The following is a 19,048-nucleotide window of genomic DNA, read 5'->3' as shown; positions in this document are numbered from 1 at the left end:
GGGTGAGCAGCAGGCACCAGTTCGGGGGTAGGGGGTATAGGGGCAAAGGCAGCCTGCAGGAATGACTGAGTAAATGGCAGAAAGGCATCCAGCTGGCTGAGGACCTGGGGGTGGCAGGGTGACCTGTCCCCGACCAGATGCTCCCAAGGCACAGAGACTTCCGCTTTCATTGCCGGCCATCTGTAGCGCCCATGTCCCTCCCCCGGCAAGCAGGTGCCTTTATTTATGATCACCTTGGAAGGGTCGAGCAGACATATGTTGCTAAGGGTCATTTATTCTTGTTTATAAAATTTATGGCTTCACCTCGACTACACACTGTCAAAACGGGAAGGATTGGCCCCAAAGTCTCTTGCCGCATGACTGCCTCAGACGTGCGTACATCTGTTAACTCCGTAGGAGCTGTAAAGGAAGATAAGGTTGATGATAGCTCAAAAGCTTGCTGTCCCGTCACAAGGTGTGGGCAGTCCGCCTCGAGAAAAGGCGTCAGGGGGCGTGGGTGGAAAGGAAGGGGGTCAGGGTCTGCGGGTGGCCGCGCCACATGGCACTAGGACCCTGCCCCCTCCTGGCTATGGACTTTCTTGGGCCACCTTCAGGTTGCGGAGCGGGAGAGGAAGAACCCTCAGGGGTCCGGCCATAGGACCCGGCAGCTGGAGAGAGTTCTGGGCCTGTGGCTCTCTACCTGCAGGCTTCCACGAGGAGAAAGAAACGAGGACTCTCTACTACTGGGGGGATCAGAGCTAGGTATGACCTTTCAGGAGGGCAATTTGCTGGGGGGATATGGAAGTCCTGGAAAAGTTTGTCCTTATGACCCCGTGATCCTGTGTCTGAGAATTTCACCAAAGGAAGCAGATACATTGGAGAAGCCAAGTGGGATTTTTTTTTTTCAGAGCTGCTCATTACAGTGAAAAACTGGAAGCCTGGTCCAACAAAACGGAGCTAATTGTCAAATAAAGAAAATACTGAACAGTAAGGGGATCAAAGAAACACAGAACTACTGAAATAGATAGTGTCTATATATTACTATGGAAAAGCATTCACCATCTCTTACGTGAAAAAAACAAAAACAACCACATCCAAATTATACAATGGTATAGTATAGAATGACCTAATTTCTGAAAAAGAAATAGGTGTGTGGATAAACACCACAGGAAAAAAAGTAATGCAAGGATCTGTTTGGTGTGTTAATAATACCTCTAAATCATGGGATTACCAGTGGTGTTAACTTTCACTTTTGTTTGTCTGGATTTCCCCACTTTTTTTTTTTTTTAAACAATGTATTTGGGTTGGATTTGACAGAGGCTTACTTGTGTAATAAACATGAGGGCAAAAGAGAGAACAAACTGACAGTTGCTTGCCACGCCTCTCATAAATCCTCTCCCTCTCTTGGGATGTTTGGAGTCAGGGGAGGTGGCCCTCTGGAAGCCAAAGCCATGGGGCCCCTCCAGTGTAGAAGCCTGGAGAACACACCCCTGGCCGATCTGTTGGAGTCAGCTGGCTGCCCGGGGTGCAGCTCCTGTGCGGTCTGAACGTTGATGCTTGGCTTCTGTTCCAGGGCAACAGAGAAGGGCAGAAAGCTGATCACAGCCCCACTGAGGATTGGCTGTGGAGGGGGATCACGCCCACTTTTCACAGGATGCTGGGAATGTCGGCATCCTTCTTTCTCCTCTGTTGGTTGCTGCCATCTTTAACTTGCGTGGGGTTTGAGAGTAGACAAAGGACGTTCCCACTGATTACCTTATATGGATTTTCACCCTGCCTTCACCTGGACAAACTGGCACACCAGTGGGTACCACGATGAGTCCAATGTGTCAGTCAGCAAGTGGCAAAACCAGCACTCAACCCGGGCCTTCTGCATCAAAACCCAGCTTCCTTTCTTTGATTATATTTCTGCTGAGACCATGCAAGGGCTGATCCCAGGGGTGCGAAAGAAGTGCCGAAGCCAGGTGACTGGTAGGGGCTGCCTGGAAGGCTGTGTTAAGAAGGAGCTCGAGGCTGGGTCCCGACTCAGCAGGTGTTGGTAATCCATTCATAAGGTCTCGCATGGTTTCGATGGAGGTAGTGGGAGTAAGGATGTGTATTTGACATTTCTGGAATCCCAGGCCAAGGCCCTCACAGGGGACTGCAGAGGCACATACGGTCTCCAGGCTGCCTGTCCCTCCAAGCCGGCCCTAAAAGTGGCTCTCTCGACCCCACGGTTCCCCAAGAGAGTGAACTGGCAGAACAGATGTCTCAGAGCTTTGAGGTGACACATCAGGGTCATAGATCTCTGAGAACCCCGAGCGTATAAATCTGGCTAATTGATGAGTCAGCCCTCATGAGCTTGCCACCATAATTCAGAATCTGTAATTACATTTCACATTAAAGTTAAGATTAAAACCAGTGAGAGATAGTGTGACACCTCCCATCCCCCAGCCTCTGCCACAATCATCTCCACCGCTCCCCACAATCTGTCAGCAGGCAGGTATCCTAAAAGCCACATCCCTTTGGCTCTTTCTTCTCTCGGTTCCCCTTTGGGCTGCTTCCCGCTGTGCCAGGCACCAGGTCCGGCTCCCCTCCCTGTGGTGTTGCATTCAGTGGAGGCAAAGAGTTTGTTTAGGGGGAGACTTCTGGGTTTATGGTTCACAATGCCCCTCCCCAACCCACTGAAGGCTGTGAAATGTGCACCCATAGTTGAATGTCAGATGGTCTTTTCCCAGCAAGAACGCACACACACCCTGGGGAAACGTGGGTTGTTTCAGGAGGAGGATTCCTTCGGCGTGTGCTGGGTGTTTTGGGGGGTGGTTCAAGGAAGCAGGGGCAGTTCTGTAGTTAGGCACCTTAATCTAGAAGGAGGAAGGAAGGAATGATGTTAAAGTTGCAATGGTGGGGTGCCTGGCTGGCTCAGTTGGTAGAGCACGCGACTTTTTTTTTTTTTATTTTTTTAAAGATTTTATTCTTTTGTCAGAGAAAGAGAGAGAGAGAAGAGAGAGAGCACAAGCCGGGGGAGCAGGCTCCCCGCTGAGCAAGGAGCCTGATGCAGGGCTCCATCCCAGAACCCTGGGATCATGACCGGAGCCAAAGGCAGATGCTTAACTGACTGAACCACCCAGGTGCCCCAGAGCACCTGCCTCTTGATCTTGAGGTTGTGAGTTCACAACCCACATTGGGTGTAGAGATTACTGAAAAAAAAAAAAAAATCTAAAAAAGAAGAAAATTCTAAACTCAATAATCTAACTTAAAAGAATAAAGCTGTGATGGAATATGCTGGAGGGTCAGCAAAAAAAGCCCCCAACCTCAAGGACCTGGCTTAGCGACCCACCTTGCATGCGTGTGTCCCCACATCCCACACATGGGACGTGATCGAGTATTTGGTTGGAAAACTGAACTGAGAACTCATTACATGCCAGGTGTGGGGCATGCCTGACCTCGTGTGACCTCACAGCAACCATATGTAGGAAGAATTATCACCCCCATTTTGCAGGCTTGCAAAGTTTAGGGGACTTGCCCCAGGTCACTGGAAGGAAGTGGCTGGGACCAGATATGAAGTCTAATCTACTTCCAGAACCCGAATCCTTGCCACCACCCTGGGCACCCGAGCAGGCTTTCAAAGTCTTAAAAATGGCAGGAACCATCTTGTGGATATTTGCTAAGTTTGGGGATCTCCACATCCAGTCCCTCTTCTCTTCATAGCCATGCCTCAATTCCCTTTTGGGGATTTACTTTTCCCAATGGGATATGGGGGTGGGTGTGTGTCTCTCTTTTTTTCAACACATCAGAAATGATCTTATGGGTTTCCTGTTAGTGTCTGTCTCTCCCAAAGTCGACCGCAGGGCTTAGTTAGGGCTTGGCACACAGCAGGTGCCTGACAACATTTACTGAATGAATAAATGACAGAACGACATCAGTGCCTTGCTCAGTCTTTCCTCTTTACCTGCCCTTTCCCTGAAGACTGGAGTGATAAGAATGAGGATGGGTTCCTGCCAGTCCCCTCAAGGGGAGAGGGGACAGGGATGAGCACCAGTGGCAGAAGGGACAGAACAGCTCCTAGGGCTTTGCTCAATCTTGATCCCACTTTCTAGAAGGCTCTCCCACTCCTCTTCGCCTGCTCAAACTTTGGTCAGGGCTTTGGAGTGAGCAGCAAGCCAGGGTTTGCATGTTGGCTCTGCCAGTGACAGTCTCTAGGGCCTTGGACAAGGGTCTTGCCATCAACAAATCTCAGTTTGCCGAGCTGGGAAGTAGGCATCTGGACAGTGTGGCACTAGGGGAAGTGATCACAGTATGTGCTCTGGCATCTCTTTGGCCAACCTGAGAGTGAGCACAGTGGGGCAGGGAGGTATCTGCATTCCTCCTGGCTGTGCTTCCAGCACCTGGCACAGCCTGTGTGCCTATTTTTGGATGAACCGAGGCAAGCCCGAACTCCCTAGCAATCTGGCTCCCTGGGCTGGCTGGGACACCGCCATCTGCTGGGTCCATCGGGCATCATCTGTGATGGTGACAAGACCACCTGGGCTGCCCGGCAGACCCTCAGTGCCCCACACAGGGTGATGCTCCCTTCCCCGCACAGAGTCCCTGGGAGGACACAAGCAGGTTGGGGAGAGGGTCATGGAGCCTGATGTCTGGTGCAGGTGCCCAGAGCAGACAACGTATCGAGAAGACAAAGCGTCACTGTCATACGCTGCCCTGTTTCTCTTCGCCTTCAACTTCAGGCTCCCCTAGCGTGCCTTGGGGAACCAACCCCTCTCTTACAGCCCCCTCGGTCTCGGTTCGCACCCAATGACTTCCAGCCCTTCCCAGCTCTCCCACACTAGTGCTCCCCACCACAGGGAATGCCTGTGACTGTTCCCCGCAGCAGCGAAGCTAGTGGAGGTTGAAGGGGGCCCTCTGTCGTCACAGGGACCCAGAACTGAATCTGACCTCTGGTGCTGTCGAGCTGTGTGGTCTCATGCAAGTGCAACCAGCTCTCTGAACCTCCGCATCCTCATCCGCAGAACAGACCGCTTCTACTCCGGTGCCCAGGGTCCCAGGTGGAGATCGTGAAGAACTTGTGCAGAAGGCCAAGTGCAGTGCTTTGCTTGTGGCGAAGGTCTGGAGAACAAGCACTAGTTGTGGTAGGACGCCCCCGTTCCGCCCTCAGTGACAGATGGGATGGGACCCCCGCGGCTCACCACCTCACCTTGGGTCTGGCTGCTTCCTCCGTCCCAAATGGCTCCCTTCCTGTCTCCAAAGGGCAAACCCTCTTTCCAGATAAAAATGAACACATCCTTTACGACCCTCTTCTCCCTAAATACAGAGGACCTCTCTTTTGTCCTGGAAGCAATGCTTGTCCCATTACCATGGAGACACATTTTAGGATGTGACTTATGCCTGTTTTCCAGATGACAGGTAGGCTGGGAGAGGTGGTCAGAGCCCCACAGCCAGTGAGATGCTGGGCTTGGTGCCCAGGTCTGTGTGACCCCACTCTCAGCTGTCAGTGAGGCCATCAGGAGGGTTATTAGTATTAGAGGTGATTTTACTGATGAGAAAAGAAGGTTCAGGGAGTTGGAAACTTGTCCAGAGTTACTCAGCTGACCTGAACTAGATTTTGATGCCAAGTTCAGGGTCTTACCCCACCTGCCTGAACACCGGGCCCTGGCGGACTCCTAGGTGTGGTCTGCAGTACCGCGCAAAGTAGTCAGGAATGTAGGACCCTGGGCGCCCCAGACCCGCTGAATCAGCATCTCCCTGGTGACTCGTGGACATGTGGATGTTGGGATGCTCAGGTTTTGATTTCCTCTGGAGGCTTCTTTGGGGTCAGAGCAGTGGGTCACACCTTCCATGGGCTTTCTCCTGCCGTCACTGAGTGTTCTGTCTGGCTCTCTTGGTGGAGGGTCTGAAAAATGACACAGATCCCATCCTGGTCTCCCCAAGTCTCTGAGTCTCCTTACGGCTCAGAGACCACGCAACTGTCACAGGCAGGGAAAACTGCATAGGGAATGTGGCTGCTGGTCCCAGGCTGGGGGAGAGGCTGGGTTGAAGTGCGTGGTGAAAGCTCAGGACATGGTGGGGGCTCTTGCAAAAAACCCGGGGCTGAGGGTAAAGCCCAGAAGAAGCCCCTTGGGGTGTCTTTCTTGCAAGGAGCCTGAAAAACAAAGGTAATTCCAGAGAGGACATCAGTTAGGTCTCCAGAATAAAATAATGGTGATAATTACACCAGCCACAAATCATCGACCGTCCACAAAGGGCCTGGCACAGGCTGGGCTCTTCAGGCCACACTGCGTGGTGGCTGCTTCTACCCCTATTGAATGGAAGAGGGAAGTATAGCTCAGAGATGCCAGGGAATTGTCTCCAGCCTCCTGGCCAGTGAGCACCAGAGCTGGGAAGCAAACTCTGTTCTAGAGGCTCCAAACCTGCTGTCCAGTGCGCTCAGAGCCCCGATGGCTCAGGCTCCAGTCAGTCACGATACAAGCACGAGCTTATAAAACATGTTAGTTCCCATGATTATAATCAGCAAGTGACTTTAACTTGACTCTGAAGACTGGAGGGACCCACGGCTCCCATCTGGGCCTCCGTGAGTGTGAGGTGGCTGGAGGCCATGCCAGCCTGGAAATGCCCCAGCCGATTCCCTGCAGGCAGTGGGGAGGAGGGAGTGTGCCTTCCCACCATTCTGCAGAAGTTCCCTGGGAGACCGCGTTCAAGACCTCTCCATAGGTTTTCTCACTGCTGTGCTGTGACTGTGGTGGCAGCGGAAGCTACTAGAAGTTGGTCCAGGGCCTGACGGACAGGCCATAGGCAGCTCTGTTTTCTTCTGGTGCAGGGTGAGCAAATGTAGGAAGAAGACTGACGTCTGATGCTGACTTGGTGCAAGGAACCAAGTGGGGTGCAGGCCACATGTTGCTTCGTGGAATCCCTACAGCCTCTGAAGCTGGCTCCAAGATTCCTGGGAGGCATAGGCTGAGCCCGGCACTGAGCCAGGAAGGGAGGTTTCACAGGTGTCTCTGCGGTCCTGAGCCCTCGCTGCACTGAACAAACCACAGTTCGGTTCTTCAGCAGCTCTGACCGATCTACAAAGTTACCAAGAAGTAGGTCTGAGGTCTAGGGTCCTGCATCTCCAGGTGAACCAACCTTAGAGATAACCAGTCTGTCCATAACCCCGCCGCACACCTCTGGCAGCATGACCTCTGCTAAGTCAGCAGAACAAGGACATGCAGACAGCTTTGCTGTCTGAAACATGGTGGAGACCAGTGTTTCTCAAACTGGGTTCCACCTCAATATTCTCAGGCACTTGCAGGTTCTGTCAGTGCACTAAAACTGTCTTCATTTAAACCAGTTTTTAAGAAGCCCACTTGTTTTTCCTAGTTAAAAGAATTTTCTCTTTGCTGTGGTAACTTGGAAAGGCTGAGATGTCACAGAACGAGGCTCTGGATTTGCAGGTGGTAGTGTGTCACTGGACACTATAGTTTTTCTGGGGAGGCGGTACAGATGCTCTGCGTGAGAAAACCCAGCACACACGAATTCCCCTTGAGTGCCCACACATTGTCTTATAAAGGTCCATCTCTCCTGAGTCCCTGGATTTCAACAGGCCAGCCTCCTGCTCCGACCCTCCGAGGGCTCCAGGCCAGAGGCAGGGGCAGGTGAGGGGAGAAGCCACCTAGGGTGAAGCTGGAAACACGGGCAGTCAGAGATGGGTTTTCTGCTGAGCGTAAAGGTGGGCTGAACAGGATGACACAGGGCTGCGTGTCCCGCACTACGATCCTCAGGGCGCAAAGCCACACAGACCCCAATGCAGCTGGAAAATATGCCTTCATGTGCTTGTTATGTGGATGGTTTTCAATGAACACACATCTAGGGCTTGTATCCATTTCAGTATAAAACATGGAATCCGGGGCGGTGGCCGCCTCTGCAGAGTGGGTGGGAGGGACACGAGCCCAGCGGTGCTGGAGGTGACCTGGGCTCTATCTGGAATGTGCTCCCTCTCAAAACAGAACTGGAAGTGAAGAGAACATTGTCAGCTGCTAACTGCTTTGACGGCGAGACTTGGGGGTCTGCTGTGTTTGCCTCTGAATCACCCTTCCACAGAGGGAGCCGCGTGCCCTTTAAGCTCCAGGCGCCCCCTCGTGAGCTACCTGGGACCAAGGTCCTAAAGCGCTCTTTCTTCAGATAAAAAGCAGAACACAGCCATCGTGTGTGACAGTTAGAAATTTAATAAAGCCTTTGATCACCTTTTAATCCCTAGGTTATCTATGAAACCAAACCCGCCCCCCAACTTTTTAGAGCCATCAAGAGCCATCAAAGTGTCAACAAACACCGGCCATAAGAGCACAGATTCAGTGTTTTAGATAGTGCAAGATTTCCAGCTACTGAAGAGAACCATTTAAATGAAATTACGAACCACCCCTCCTCGTCAAAAGAACAAAAGAAGTTGGTGTCGGTGCTTAGAAACCACGCTCTCCGCAGCGGCATGCTGGCCAATCTGTGGGTGATTGGAGTCAAGATGGAAGCATCCGTGCAGGCCAACGGTATAAATGTGCTTCCGTGCAGGCCAACGGTATAAATGTGCATGCCCGCTCCGCGCGCGCACACACGTTCAGAGATCTTCAGAGGAGTCAAGTGTTTAAAGTGGCAAATCCACAGAATCAGAGGTTACTTACAAATCTTTAACAATAATAAATTCCTGTCTTTAAATTCTTTCCATCAAAGTAAAACATAAACTCTGTTTTGCAGAAGCCCAGGGGCTCTCACGGAGCCAGGCTTGGGCCCTGGCGGGACACGGCACCTATCTGCAACCTCTGAGGGAGGCCATGGAGATCAGTCCTGCCTACTTTGTTGTCAACATGAAGGTTTTTGCCAGAAGGTGTTCTGCTGCTTGGTAGAAAGCTGAAGGCCCCAGCCGGCTCCACAGAACAGAGGAGGGACCAGGCACTCCTGGCTTCAGTCTTGGTGGTGGGGATGCCTAAGGAGCTTGATGAGGGGGGCAAGGGTGATGGCTGTCAATAGAGACCACAGACATGGCCTCTGTCTCAATTCCCTGGATCGAGAATGAAGTTCTCATGATAAGGGCAGAGGAGCACAATGGGTTGGAAGAGAAAAATGAAGTAAAAAAAATAAACCCCAAAAACCCAGCCCAGTGTTTCCTCAGCCCTTTGAGCTTCCGTTAATGCAAAGTGTCCTGGTTCCCCGTGCTGAAGAAAAATGAGGGGCAAGACCCAAGTTTCTTGGGATTTTACCATCAGTGGAGGGAAGACACTCCCCCAACAGGTTGGGTAACTCAGAGAGTGTTCCTTACAAGACAAGAGCAGGGCAAAGAAGCAGGGGGATGGCAGCTGTCCCCTTAGGAATCAGTAGGCTTTGGGGGAACAGCCAGCACCCTCTGGAAACAGAGCTGCTCTTAAGGGCCAAGAGGTACTTTCTCCCAAAGCCACGCCGCCAGTGTGAACACATTGATGGGATCAAGCCAGTGGGGGGCCTCCCAGCAACCCCACCTGCTAAGGACTCAGAGCATCTGAGGCAAGACTGGGTGTGTGTGCGTGGGCGGGGAGGGGGCACCGCCGCCATGTGGAATGCGTGGTTTCAAGGTGGGGGCAGCGCCCTGAACTTCCTGGGCTCTGCCGCCTTCCTGGCCGGCAACTCTGCTTCCCTGGGGAGCAGGCAAGCCTGGCTGTCTGCAGAGGGGCCGCTCTGGACAGGAAGGAGGCAGAGACTTTGTCAAGTGCATAGAGGCTTGGCGAGGCCTTACCTGAGTAAAGAGTTTTCAGAAAAGGAAGGAGAGCATCTCAGCCCTAGTGGGCTCTGTGCACTCAGGACCGTATCGTGAAAGCCACTCTGGACCCTTGGAGTTCCAGGCACTCACTCGTTCATGCACAGCTCATTCAGCAAGTTCAGGAAAGAAAAGACTCACCAAAAAACCAAACTATCAAAAGGAGAAGTCCCTCTGTGACCACAAGCCTTGGCTTCAGGCCCCAGAAAGCAGGAGAAAAGGACCAGCGCTGGAGGAACCTGGAGGTTTATTCTCAACACCCTTCCCATCAGTGTCACCTGGAGAGTGCTACGGAGTCGTCAGGTGCATCCCAAGTAGTTGAGGCCACAGGGGAGTCTCATGGCTATAGAGAGTGCGAGGTCACCTGGTGGGTGGGTCACCCACTCCCAGAGCGACCCTGCCCCCTGGAGCTGAAGGTCCTTGGGATCCCAGGAGCCGGCCAGGGCAGGTGGCGGGGGCGAGAGCTAGGAGAGCTCAAAGCCCGTGTTCATGCTGATGGCATAGCGCAGCTTTTCCCGGAGGGCGCTCTTCTTGCTGTAGTTGGGCAGCTTGAGCAGGTTGAAGCAGGTGGAGGAGGTGGGCAGGCGGCCACCCGGCTCCCGCTTGCGGATGGTGAAGAAGCCCCGGAGGACACTGCCAAGGGTGTCCCCTGTGTCCTGCAAGCACACACCACAGCCTCGGTTGGGAGGCACTTGGCGAGGGAGACCGGGGGTCTGCCAGAGTGGGCGACCCAGGAGAGGACCTGGCTAGTCCCGGGTGTCGAGCGGAACGGCCGGACTGGTGAGAATGCACTGCCACCCGAGATAGCCTCCCAATGGAGGGCACCGGGCCCCAAGTGCTGAGCGCACAGAAGCAGCCCTGTCCTGCATGGGCGACCCCTGTGTTAGGTAAGCGCTCAAAAAGGGGGCCTTCAGATTAACTGCTAGTTAACGGTTAACCAATTTCCAAAGAGCCAGACTACTGTAGACACATTTAAGGTCCAAAAACAGCCTCCCACTTCCTGCTGCCAGCACATGGCCCAGGGCAGACTGCAATGTGTGGCAGCCTTCCTTAAGAGGACTGAGCCTTGGGACGCCTGGGTGGCTCAGTTGGTTGGACGACTGCCTTCGGCTCAGGTCATGATCCTGAAGTCCCGGGATAGAGTCCCGCATAGGGCTCCCTGTTCCACGGGGAGCCTGCTTCTCTCTCTGACCTTCTCCTTGCTCATGTTCTCTCTAACTCTCTCTCAAATAAATAAATAAAATCTTTAAAAAAAAAAAAAAAAAAGAGGACTGAGTCTTGTCTAGCATCACACGAGGGACCTGGAGACCAGCCTGCAGCATCCCAAGAGGCCGCTATGTGCAGAGGCCGCTGGGTTTTTGCCGGCAGGGGAGAGGGGTTGAGATAGTGTACCACGGCTGCTCTTCAAGCACCCCTCCATGGGGCAGGACAACCCGAGACATTTGTTCTCTCTTGCAGACGAGGAAACGATGCAGCCTGCCAGATAGCAAGGGCCAGCACACAAGCCCTTGCCTGCCCCATTCCTAAGCCTTACCCCCTCCCCCAACTGCCTCTCAGCCTGGAGCCCTGCCAAGCCACCTGCTACTAAACCACCCCCAGGTACCCTTTCCTGAGGGAGGAAAGAGAAAGGGACCCTGAGAGAGCTGAGGCCCCAGAGCAGCCCGAGTCCCAGGGCATCCTCTGGGGGCCCGACTGGTCTCCCGGCTGGAGCATTGTGGAACCTTCTCACCCCGCTCCCAGGAGCTGCGCGGCCCGCCCCACGAACCCAGACCGGGTGTGAAGCTCCCCGCAGCGCCCACAGCAAACCCCCCCAAAGAGCGGGCGCCTTGCGCCACCCCCCCCAACCCCGGCAGCAGTACCTGATCGTCTGACACTTCCACACAGCGGATGGAGAAGGGAGGCTTGAGGTAGGCGAATCCTAGGAGCGGGGGCCTGGAGCAGCTGGTCACAAACTGCAACACAAGGCAGGTTGAGGGGACAGAGTGGGGCTCTTGCAACTTCAGCAACACGCCCCTGGCAGGCGAGCTGTGCTTTTTTGCTTTCTCTAGTCACAGTATGACTGGAGAGTGCAAGGTGACAGACCATGCATTCAGCCCAAGAACTGGTACATGTCTCATATCTCCCTTAAGGGTGTTGTTTTTGAAGGTTAAAACATACGAAAGCCACACCAGTAGATGTGACCAGTCATTTGTGCGCGCCAACCCAAGGGATGGCGGAGAATGTGTAGCTGAACAGCTCAGAAACAACACAAACTCCCCTCACGGGACCGATCTCAGTGGGCCTGGCACATGGGCCCTGGTGTAGAGAGACGCCACGCACAGGAGCACCGGGCAGAGGGAGATGGTGGTGCCCCTAAGGATGGCGCAGGAGAGAAGGCCCGCTCCCCTCACACCTGGCTTTCTGTTCGGCTTCCCAGCAAGCCGGGGGATGGTATGCAGGTGCGTTCACCTGAGCACCCCGGCCTGCTGGGTCACAGAGCAGTCTCTGCGAGCTTTGTCCCTGACAGACAAACCTGCTCTCAGCACGAGACAATGATCAGGCGTCTGCACCAGCAAGGCTGAGGGGGTGCACTGACACCCCAGACACCGAGAATGGGGCCTTTGGGCAGCCAGCCATGCACTCCTGCAACACTCCTGGGATTCCCTGCATCTTCCAGATGGCAGCACCTGGGTCATCTCCCTACACATGCAGCTCGTGTCTGCACAGGGGAACCAGACTGACTTAGAAATCCGAGCAACAGACCTGCAGAGGAAGTCTTAGAAAGCACTCGCTTTTTAGAACTGAACATCAGCTAGAAACGCTCTCCCTTCTCAAGGGGATGTATGAGCCTACTACTGGGCCTACTACGTAACACCAAGCTGTGCTTCAAAATTTCACGGCAAGCTGCGTGTTTGGCTCTTAACTATTACCACTGAAACAGTGTTTTAAATGGTTGTGAGATTCCTGAGGGCAACCAGAGAGTTTGTAAAAAAAACTATTTTTTACACCAAGTATTGATGCTACTACCCAGCAGGGTTTACTTTCCACCAACCAAAGCACAGCAGCAGCTCCTACAAAGCAGGGCTGAGCTCTGCACTGAGTGCTCTGGGACCTGGCCTCACTGCGTCACTTCTCGGGAGCTGTATGATTCGCTGTTTCAGGGATGAGGAGACAGACCCCGAAGAGCCCATGCCTATCCCAGTTCAGGCCGCTCAGACCTGCCACATGCTCCAAGCTGGGGCTCGTCAATGGAGGGAATGCCGCTTTCATCCCCCTGGGACGGAAGGTGCAGGAGCAGAGGGCATAGGAAGCTGCCATCTGCTGGCGTGACATCTGAAGAAAGCAGAGTCGGGGCCACTCCCGTACAGTGGTTGTGTCTTCCACCTGGCGCTGGGCCTGGTTGCAGGAACAGCAGGTCTGGGGACCGGCTCTCCAGAGACACGAACATGCCCACTGTGTGGGACAGACTGCATACAGTCAGGAGCCACGGGCTCTCTCCTCTTTCTAGGAGAGACGGAGGAGCGGTTCTATAAGCCAGCAGGGGGTGTTGTGCCTATAAGAGGTGCTGCTGAAAATCAGACTTGATTCTCTTAAGAATTTTTGGAATTATGTCTACCTGCCTACCCCAAGTCCTTTAAAACCCATGGGGACGAGCTGGGCATTTCTGCATCTGCGAGTGGGGGGCTCCTTGATGGGAATGAACTCTCCTCAGAATGAAAAACCAAGGAACAAGAAAACCTGCTGCCCTTTCAACTGGTGACACTGTGTTGATTCAACAACCAAGGTCACCGGAGACCATTCTTGAAACCCAAATGTCCAGTGGAAAATAGCTCAAGGCACTTAAATGTACCCCCAGAATATGACAAAGTGTTCACGGTAAAATATCAAATAGGAGAGCAGGTGGCAAAGTGAGGATTCCATCTTTATAAACATGCACACGTGTGTAACAAATACAGACAAGTGTGCATGTTGTCCACTGTCCCATAAAAGGCTTCGCCAACGTAACAGGAAACAACAGAGTGGCGTCGGGCAGGGGAGGGGGTGGATGTTCTGAACATTTACAATTTCAAAGACACCGGTATAAGGGAACTGGTTAATGTCAGCCACTGTTTGCAGAAACACACATTGCTCTCAGCCTACTCAATCACATGTGTTTTACAGGCACACTGTATGTGTGGCACTGCATGTTTTATACCACTGAGAAAAAGGGTACACAGAGGCAGTCCCGGGACACTAGGAACAGAGACTCAAAAGTGTGCCTGTCTCAGGATGCCTGGCTGGCTCAGTCGGTGGAGCATGTGACTTGATCTTGGCATTAGAAGTTTGATTCCCCACAGTGAGTATAGAAATTATTTAAAAACAAAGCTTAAAAAAAAATTGCTTGTCTGTAATTTTAAGGTAATAAACACTATTTGCTTCTATATAGGAAGGAAGAAACGAGATGTGAACAAGGCCAGCACCAGCGAAGGGGAAGACGGAGTGCTGAGGCCAATGAGCTCCTGTCCATGCAGGCCTATTTCTGCAGAGAGGTGTGCAGCAGCTCTGGGGCCCGTGTGACTCAGCCTCACCTCTGGCCTGTCTGGTTACTGTTTGACCCACCACGGAGGTGGCCTATGGGAGAGGATACGCTCATGATAGGAGGTCCTCCTGGTAAGGTTTATTTTTTCCCCAGTGTAAATTCTTACATCAAGTGGCCTCTAGGTTTACGAGAGTATCTATGAATGCACATCTAGGTAACATATAAAATACCTTCAGAAACATGGCTCTCTCGTCAGGTGTGAAGTCAGAGGCCAGAATATCCCAGAGCCAGATGATGACCCTGTGACTTCCATGAAAGCCACCGTAGTACACCGTGTGCTTCCTGAAAATAAGGAAGACAATGTGCTCAGCCACACATTCCAATGGGCGCTTACAGACCCAGGCAGGGACGGACTTTAGCCAAGTGGCACAGCCAGCTCTGGCAGGCCTGGGTCACTCCTGACTTCTCTTAAAGGAAGATGATCATGCCTTCGTGACCCACGGCCCTGGAAGCTGAACAAGTGGGGAGCTCCAGAGCTGTACACTCCTGTGACTCGCAAACAAGAGGTCCTGCCCTGCCATTTCCCAGAATTCTGGAGAGCCCAGCAGTCCCTGACACGCTTAGTCTCTGCTTGCACTTCTGAGTCTCTAGGCAGACAAGTGGGGGAGCTTCTTTTCCAGAGCGATTCGCCCAGGGATCAGGGAGAAGTACACTTGAAGGTGGGCTCCTGAAATAGAAGGAGCTCAGCAAGGGGACAGCTTGCTTCCCAGGAGGCCAAAGATTTCACTCACCAACCCTCACTCACCAACCCCCACTCCCCAGCCCCGACCAACCAACCAACCAACCAACCACTCGTTGCTTACTTTAAATCTTCCAGATCAATTTCAGCATTGTCACCAGAGATGAGACGCTGTAGCTCAGGGGTTGAGAACATCCGGGTCCACTCAGGCTTGATAATGGAGCGGAATCCGCTAATGAGGGCAGCTGTCTGGTTTTTTATTTGAGTGTGCATCCGAAAATGCGCCATCAGATGGATGTAGCTAATCCTGTTGCCAATAGGAACAAAACAGTGGGAATTAACAGGCCAGTGGGCTGTTACCAGTGGGCTGAAAGAGGAGTCCAGTCATTTTGGGACCACTTCACAGAAACACCAACGGTACCAGGGTGTTTCACCAGAATGATGCTGATGACGAAGACAATAGTGATACTAGCTAGCTAGCCCTCCTGATGCGTTCAGGGCATCACCTCATTCACTCCTCCACCAAAACTCGGGGGTCAGACATCAGGAAACACCCCACTGTACCAAGAACCCAAGTGAGACATTCTCCAGTAAGGAGAGGGCCCTTCTCAGTACAAATGGTGCTTTTTGGACTTTTATTTACTATCATCTGATTAAGAGAGAATTCCATCCTTCAGTAAACTTTAAACAGAGAAAAAAGTGGTTTCACGAGGAAACTTCCATCAAAGCCATACTAATCTGGGCCAAGACTCTTAAGTCATGAAAAGCAAGCCTGAGAAAAGTTGTGACCAAAAGCAGCTGGCTTACACTTAAGTTCGACAGGAAGTCAGGGCACTAACAATGGTTCCGAGCAGACGGTCTTCTGGGCCTGCTTTTCTGAGCACAGTGACCTCATCTACGACTGTGTAAAATACAACACAAACCTTTGGAACAGGTTAAATCCAGTTATGCTAGCATGACTGATTTCTTAGCAAAGAACATGGGCCCAGCCCAGGTACGATTCTCCAAATTCCAAATTAGCACCCCAAATTAGCACAGTCCAAATAAAAATTTTACCCCAAAGGGCTCAGACCTGAGTTTCTGACCTTGAAAATGCATCTATTTAAAAAAAATTATCCAGCAGCAGACTTGCACACTGAAACGCTAAATACGATTTTTTCCATGATCGATATCCCTTTCATACATGCTTCGAGGCAGGGTGCTGCTGTTGTTCCATTTTACCAAAAGAGAGAAGGGGACTCTGGAGGGCTTTCCCATTTAATGTCCACCAGGAAGTGCAAGACCAAATATCACTCCTTAGGAGGGCGGAATCGGCCTTGACAAGCCTTTTAAGACCTTCTGTGGAACTGAATCCCCCCCTTATGCCAAGCTTTTTTGCTGAGAACATATAAGAGTTTGTGAAGTGGCTTTCCACACAGGTCAGGCAGGGTAGGAGTTTCACTCCAGCACAGGCTGTTGTCGGCCTGCTGCTTCTGGCCGTGACCCATGCTGTGAAACACGACCGATCTGGGGGTGATAGGGGTCTACGAGACATGTCACATAGCTGACACTGGTGACATTCACTGTTTTCATTAGAGAATCAGACACCTGAACCAGACATCCTCAAGGGTATTTTATACCCATGAGCTCAGAGAAGCCCTCTGAAGGGATGGTTATAGGCACACGGCAGGGAGCAATGGGATGAGGCTCTGTTCTCTGATGCCCCCCGGGCAGCGCCTCCCAACCTGGGCTCCCGGCTCTTTTCTCAGTTGTCCAACTAATGCCCCATGGCTAGGAGTCAAAACTGGTGTCCTTCCAACACGAGGAGAATCAGGCCTGCTCTTCTGATCACACTGACCGTCTAAATAAAAGCTCCGCAAGCAGGAGGACTGATCCCCCACCTGATCCCAGAGGGACGCTCGGGCTGCAACGTGCATCTGATCCGAGTGACTCACCAGGTGGGACTGAGCTCTCACCTGTCACTGGGAGAATGATGCTCAGCTGAGCCTGGTGGCAGGAGAAGACTGACAGATTGACAAAAGGGTCAGTATCGACTCCTCATGCCAGGTTCTTCTGTTTTAATGAGGTGAGAACAGTGTGGGTAGAGACAGTGCACTGAGGAGTTTTGCTTCTAGGTACCAAAGAGGCTGACATTTATGATAGATTTCTAAAAGCCTGTTATCTGTGACAATAGCTGCCGGGCCTCTGAGTCCCATCACGTCTAAGGACCTGTCTGTGGCATTTGAATTCATCACTGTGTCTTCTCAAGAACAGCATTTCATACAACTGCCACATGCTATCATTCCAAAATGATCTGCCCCTCCAAGGTGTCTTTCTGCCTCTGGGCCCTGTGGGTTCAGGACTATGTGCCTGAGCGGCTCAGAATCCATTTGTCTGCATCTTGAGCCGTCATTAAATTCCTAGGAACACCATGGCCTGGGTGCCTCTGACCTTAGATGTGCTACTGCAAAAAATAAATTGTCAATTCTTATTTTGCAAATCGAATTTAATACAATTTTGGCCTATGAACTGTAACCAGTAAATTCCATTATGATATTTATGGCCTCTTTCTACTTCAATCTATCTTAATAAATTCTCAAAGTAAGACCGGAGAGCCAGAATGAAGTCTTTTAAAGTGCTGACCTTAAAAATCTAATTGCTATACTCACTTATTTTCATTCGTAACAGGAATGGTCTTCCCTCCAGGAATCAGTTCATGGCAAACAAGCTGGGGGAGAAGATGGGGAGCAATTACTCGGCAGGATTCTACTGGGGAAATAAGGCTTCCTGAAGATGAAAGGGCCCACCACTGATGTCCGTAATAACAGAATGAAGATGGGACATGTTTTGGAATAATCATTTTCACAAGAAGCCAGGGCTTAACTATCAACAAGCAGACCCTGTCCAATCAATATGGAAGGCTTCTTCTCTTCTGATCCTCATTAAGACATTGATACTGAGGCTTTGAAATGTTGTGGAGAGGACCGTGTTTGCATTAGGAGCACAGTTAAATAAATGTTGGTAAACTGTAACCTGGAATGTGCAGCTATTAAAAAATACGAAGAAAACGTGCATTTGTTGAGAAGGTGGGGAAAAAAATAATACATAATAACACGCATGGTATGATACCATTTCTGGGAAAAAAAAAAAGTTACACAGGTGCCCGGGGAGAGAATTCTGAAAACCCACAGATGACACATTAATAGCACTGCTCTCCGGGCGCCGGTGCTCTAACTGGTTTTTTCAGATACTGTGCTCATCTCATAGTGGAATCTGTGGTTAGCAGTTTGAATTATTTCTATCATCAGAAGAGAAAATTCTCAGGGGGAAGGCTCAAAATCTGATTAAAGATTTGAAAACTGTGGACTCAAGTATTTTCCTCAACTTCAGGCATTTCTGGGGGTCACCTAAAAAAATCAAAAAGGCATAATTTCAAAGCTAATTTTAGCAGAAATTCTACGAATAGGATATCCTGGGTCTCTGATGATGCAGAAAGGAACGATCGTGGCCTCTAAGCCCACCGCTGCGAACACCTTGTGGCAATCGGAGGACTCTGAAGCTGGGACTTCTGACCTAGCTTGGTGTTTCCCAGACAGGGCTCTAGGGAGCGCCTGGTACATGTGCTATTACTTGGAGAGCCTCGGAGAACCACTCTGGGAGAAGGTGGAGGCTGCTCCCTCACAGGCCGGTCAGAGTGCTCCTACACCAGCGTGCTGGGGCTCTCTGCAGGGTGTAGCCTGTGGGAGTTCATGGTGTCACGCTGGTCCAAGAGAAGTGGGGCTCAGGGAGACTGAGGGACCTCTTGGAGGCGACGCAGGCTTGGCTCCAAGAAGCCAGCTTGCACTACTCAGCTCTAGGTCTGGTTTTCCTCGCAGCCCTCAGAACATGGGTGCACAGAGGCTCATGCAGGTGTCCACTGGGACATCTCTGGAGGGCGCTGAGGGTACCTCAGGGAAAAGCCAAAAGGAAAACTCTGGGTCCTAAGAGACGCCTCTGCTGCCACAGTGTCGACAGTCTTTTCTCCCTGCTCTGCTCTGTGGGATGAGCCAGAGCAAGGACTGGATTCTGTTCAAGCCACTTCTCCGGTGGCTTCTTCCCTTCTGCAAATCACAAGCCTCCG

General features: G+C 51.8%; 1 protein-coding gene and 1 long non-coding RNA gene across 7 annotated transcripts in view; both read right to left on the bottom strand.

Annotated features, from left to right (window-relative positions):
* Positions 1-1,000: 1,000 nt before the first annotated feature.
* Positions 1,001-7,169, bottom strand: LOC132023833 (uncharacterized). Its single transcript, XR_009406064.1, has 2 exons — positions 4,894-7,169; positions 1,001-2,340 (listed from the first exon to the last, which is right to left on the bottom strand). It is a non-coding gene; the product is annotated as an uncharacterized LOC132023833 (long non-coding RNA).
* A 972-nt stretch (positions 7,170-8,141) lies between these two features.
* UBE3B (ubiquitin protein ligase E3B) overlaps positions 8,142-19,048 on the bottom strand; it is a 53,147-nt gene continuing 42,240 nt past the window's right edge. For all 6 annotated transcript variants that reach the window (XM_059408639.1, XM_059408638.1, XM_059408641.1 and 3 more), the window contains 5 exons: positions 17,598-17,656; positions 15,074-15,256; positions 14,441-14,552; positions 11,572-11,664; positions 8,142-10,368 (listed from right to left, as the gene is read on the bottom strand). In XM_059408639.1, coding sequence (XP_059264622.1) covers positions 10,177-10,368; positions 11,572-11,664; positions 14,441-14,552; positions 15,074-15,256; positions 17,598-17,656 — 639 coding nt within the window. In that variant the 3' untranslated portion in view covers positions 8,142-10,176. The remainder of the gene's footprint in view (positions 10,369-11,571; positions 11,665-14,440; positions 14,553-15,073; positions 15,257-17,597; positions 17,657-19,048) is intronic.

Source organism: Mustela nigripes, chromosome 8, assembly GCF_022355385.1.
Source record: "Mustela nigripes isolate SB6536 chromosome 8, MUSNIG.SB6536, whole genome shotgun sequence".
NCBI lineage: Eukaryota > Metazoa > Chordata > Mammalia > Carnivora > Mustelidae > Mustela > Mustela nigripes.
Note: the sequence above shows the minus strand (reverse complement) of the source record. Positions and strands in the feature narration are given on the sequence as shown.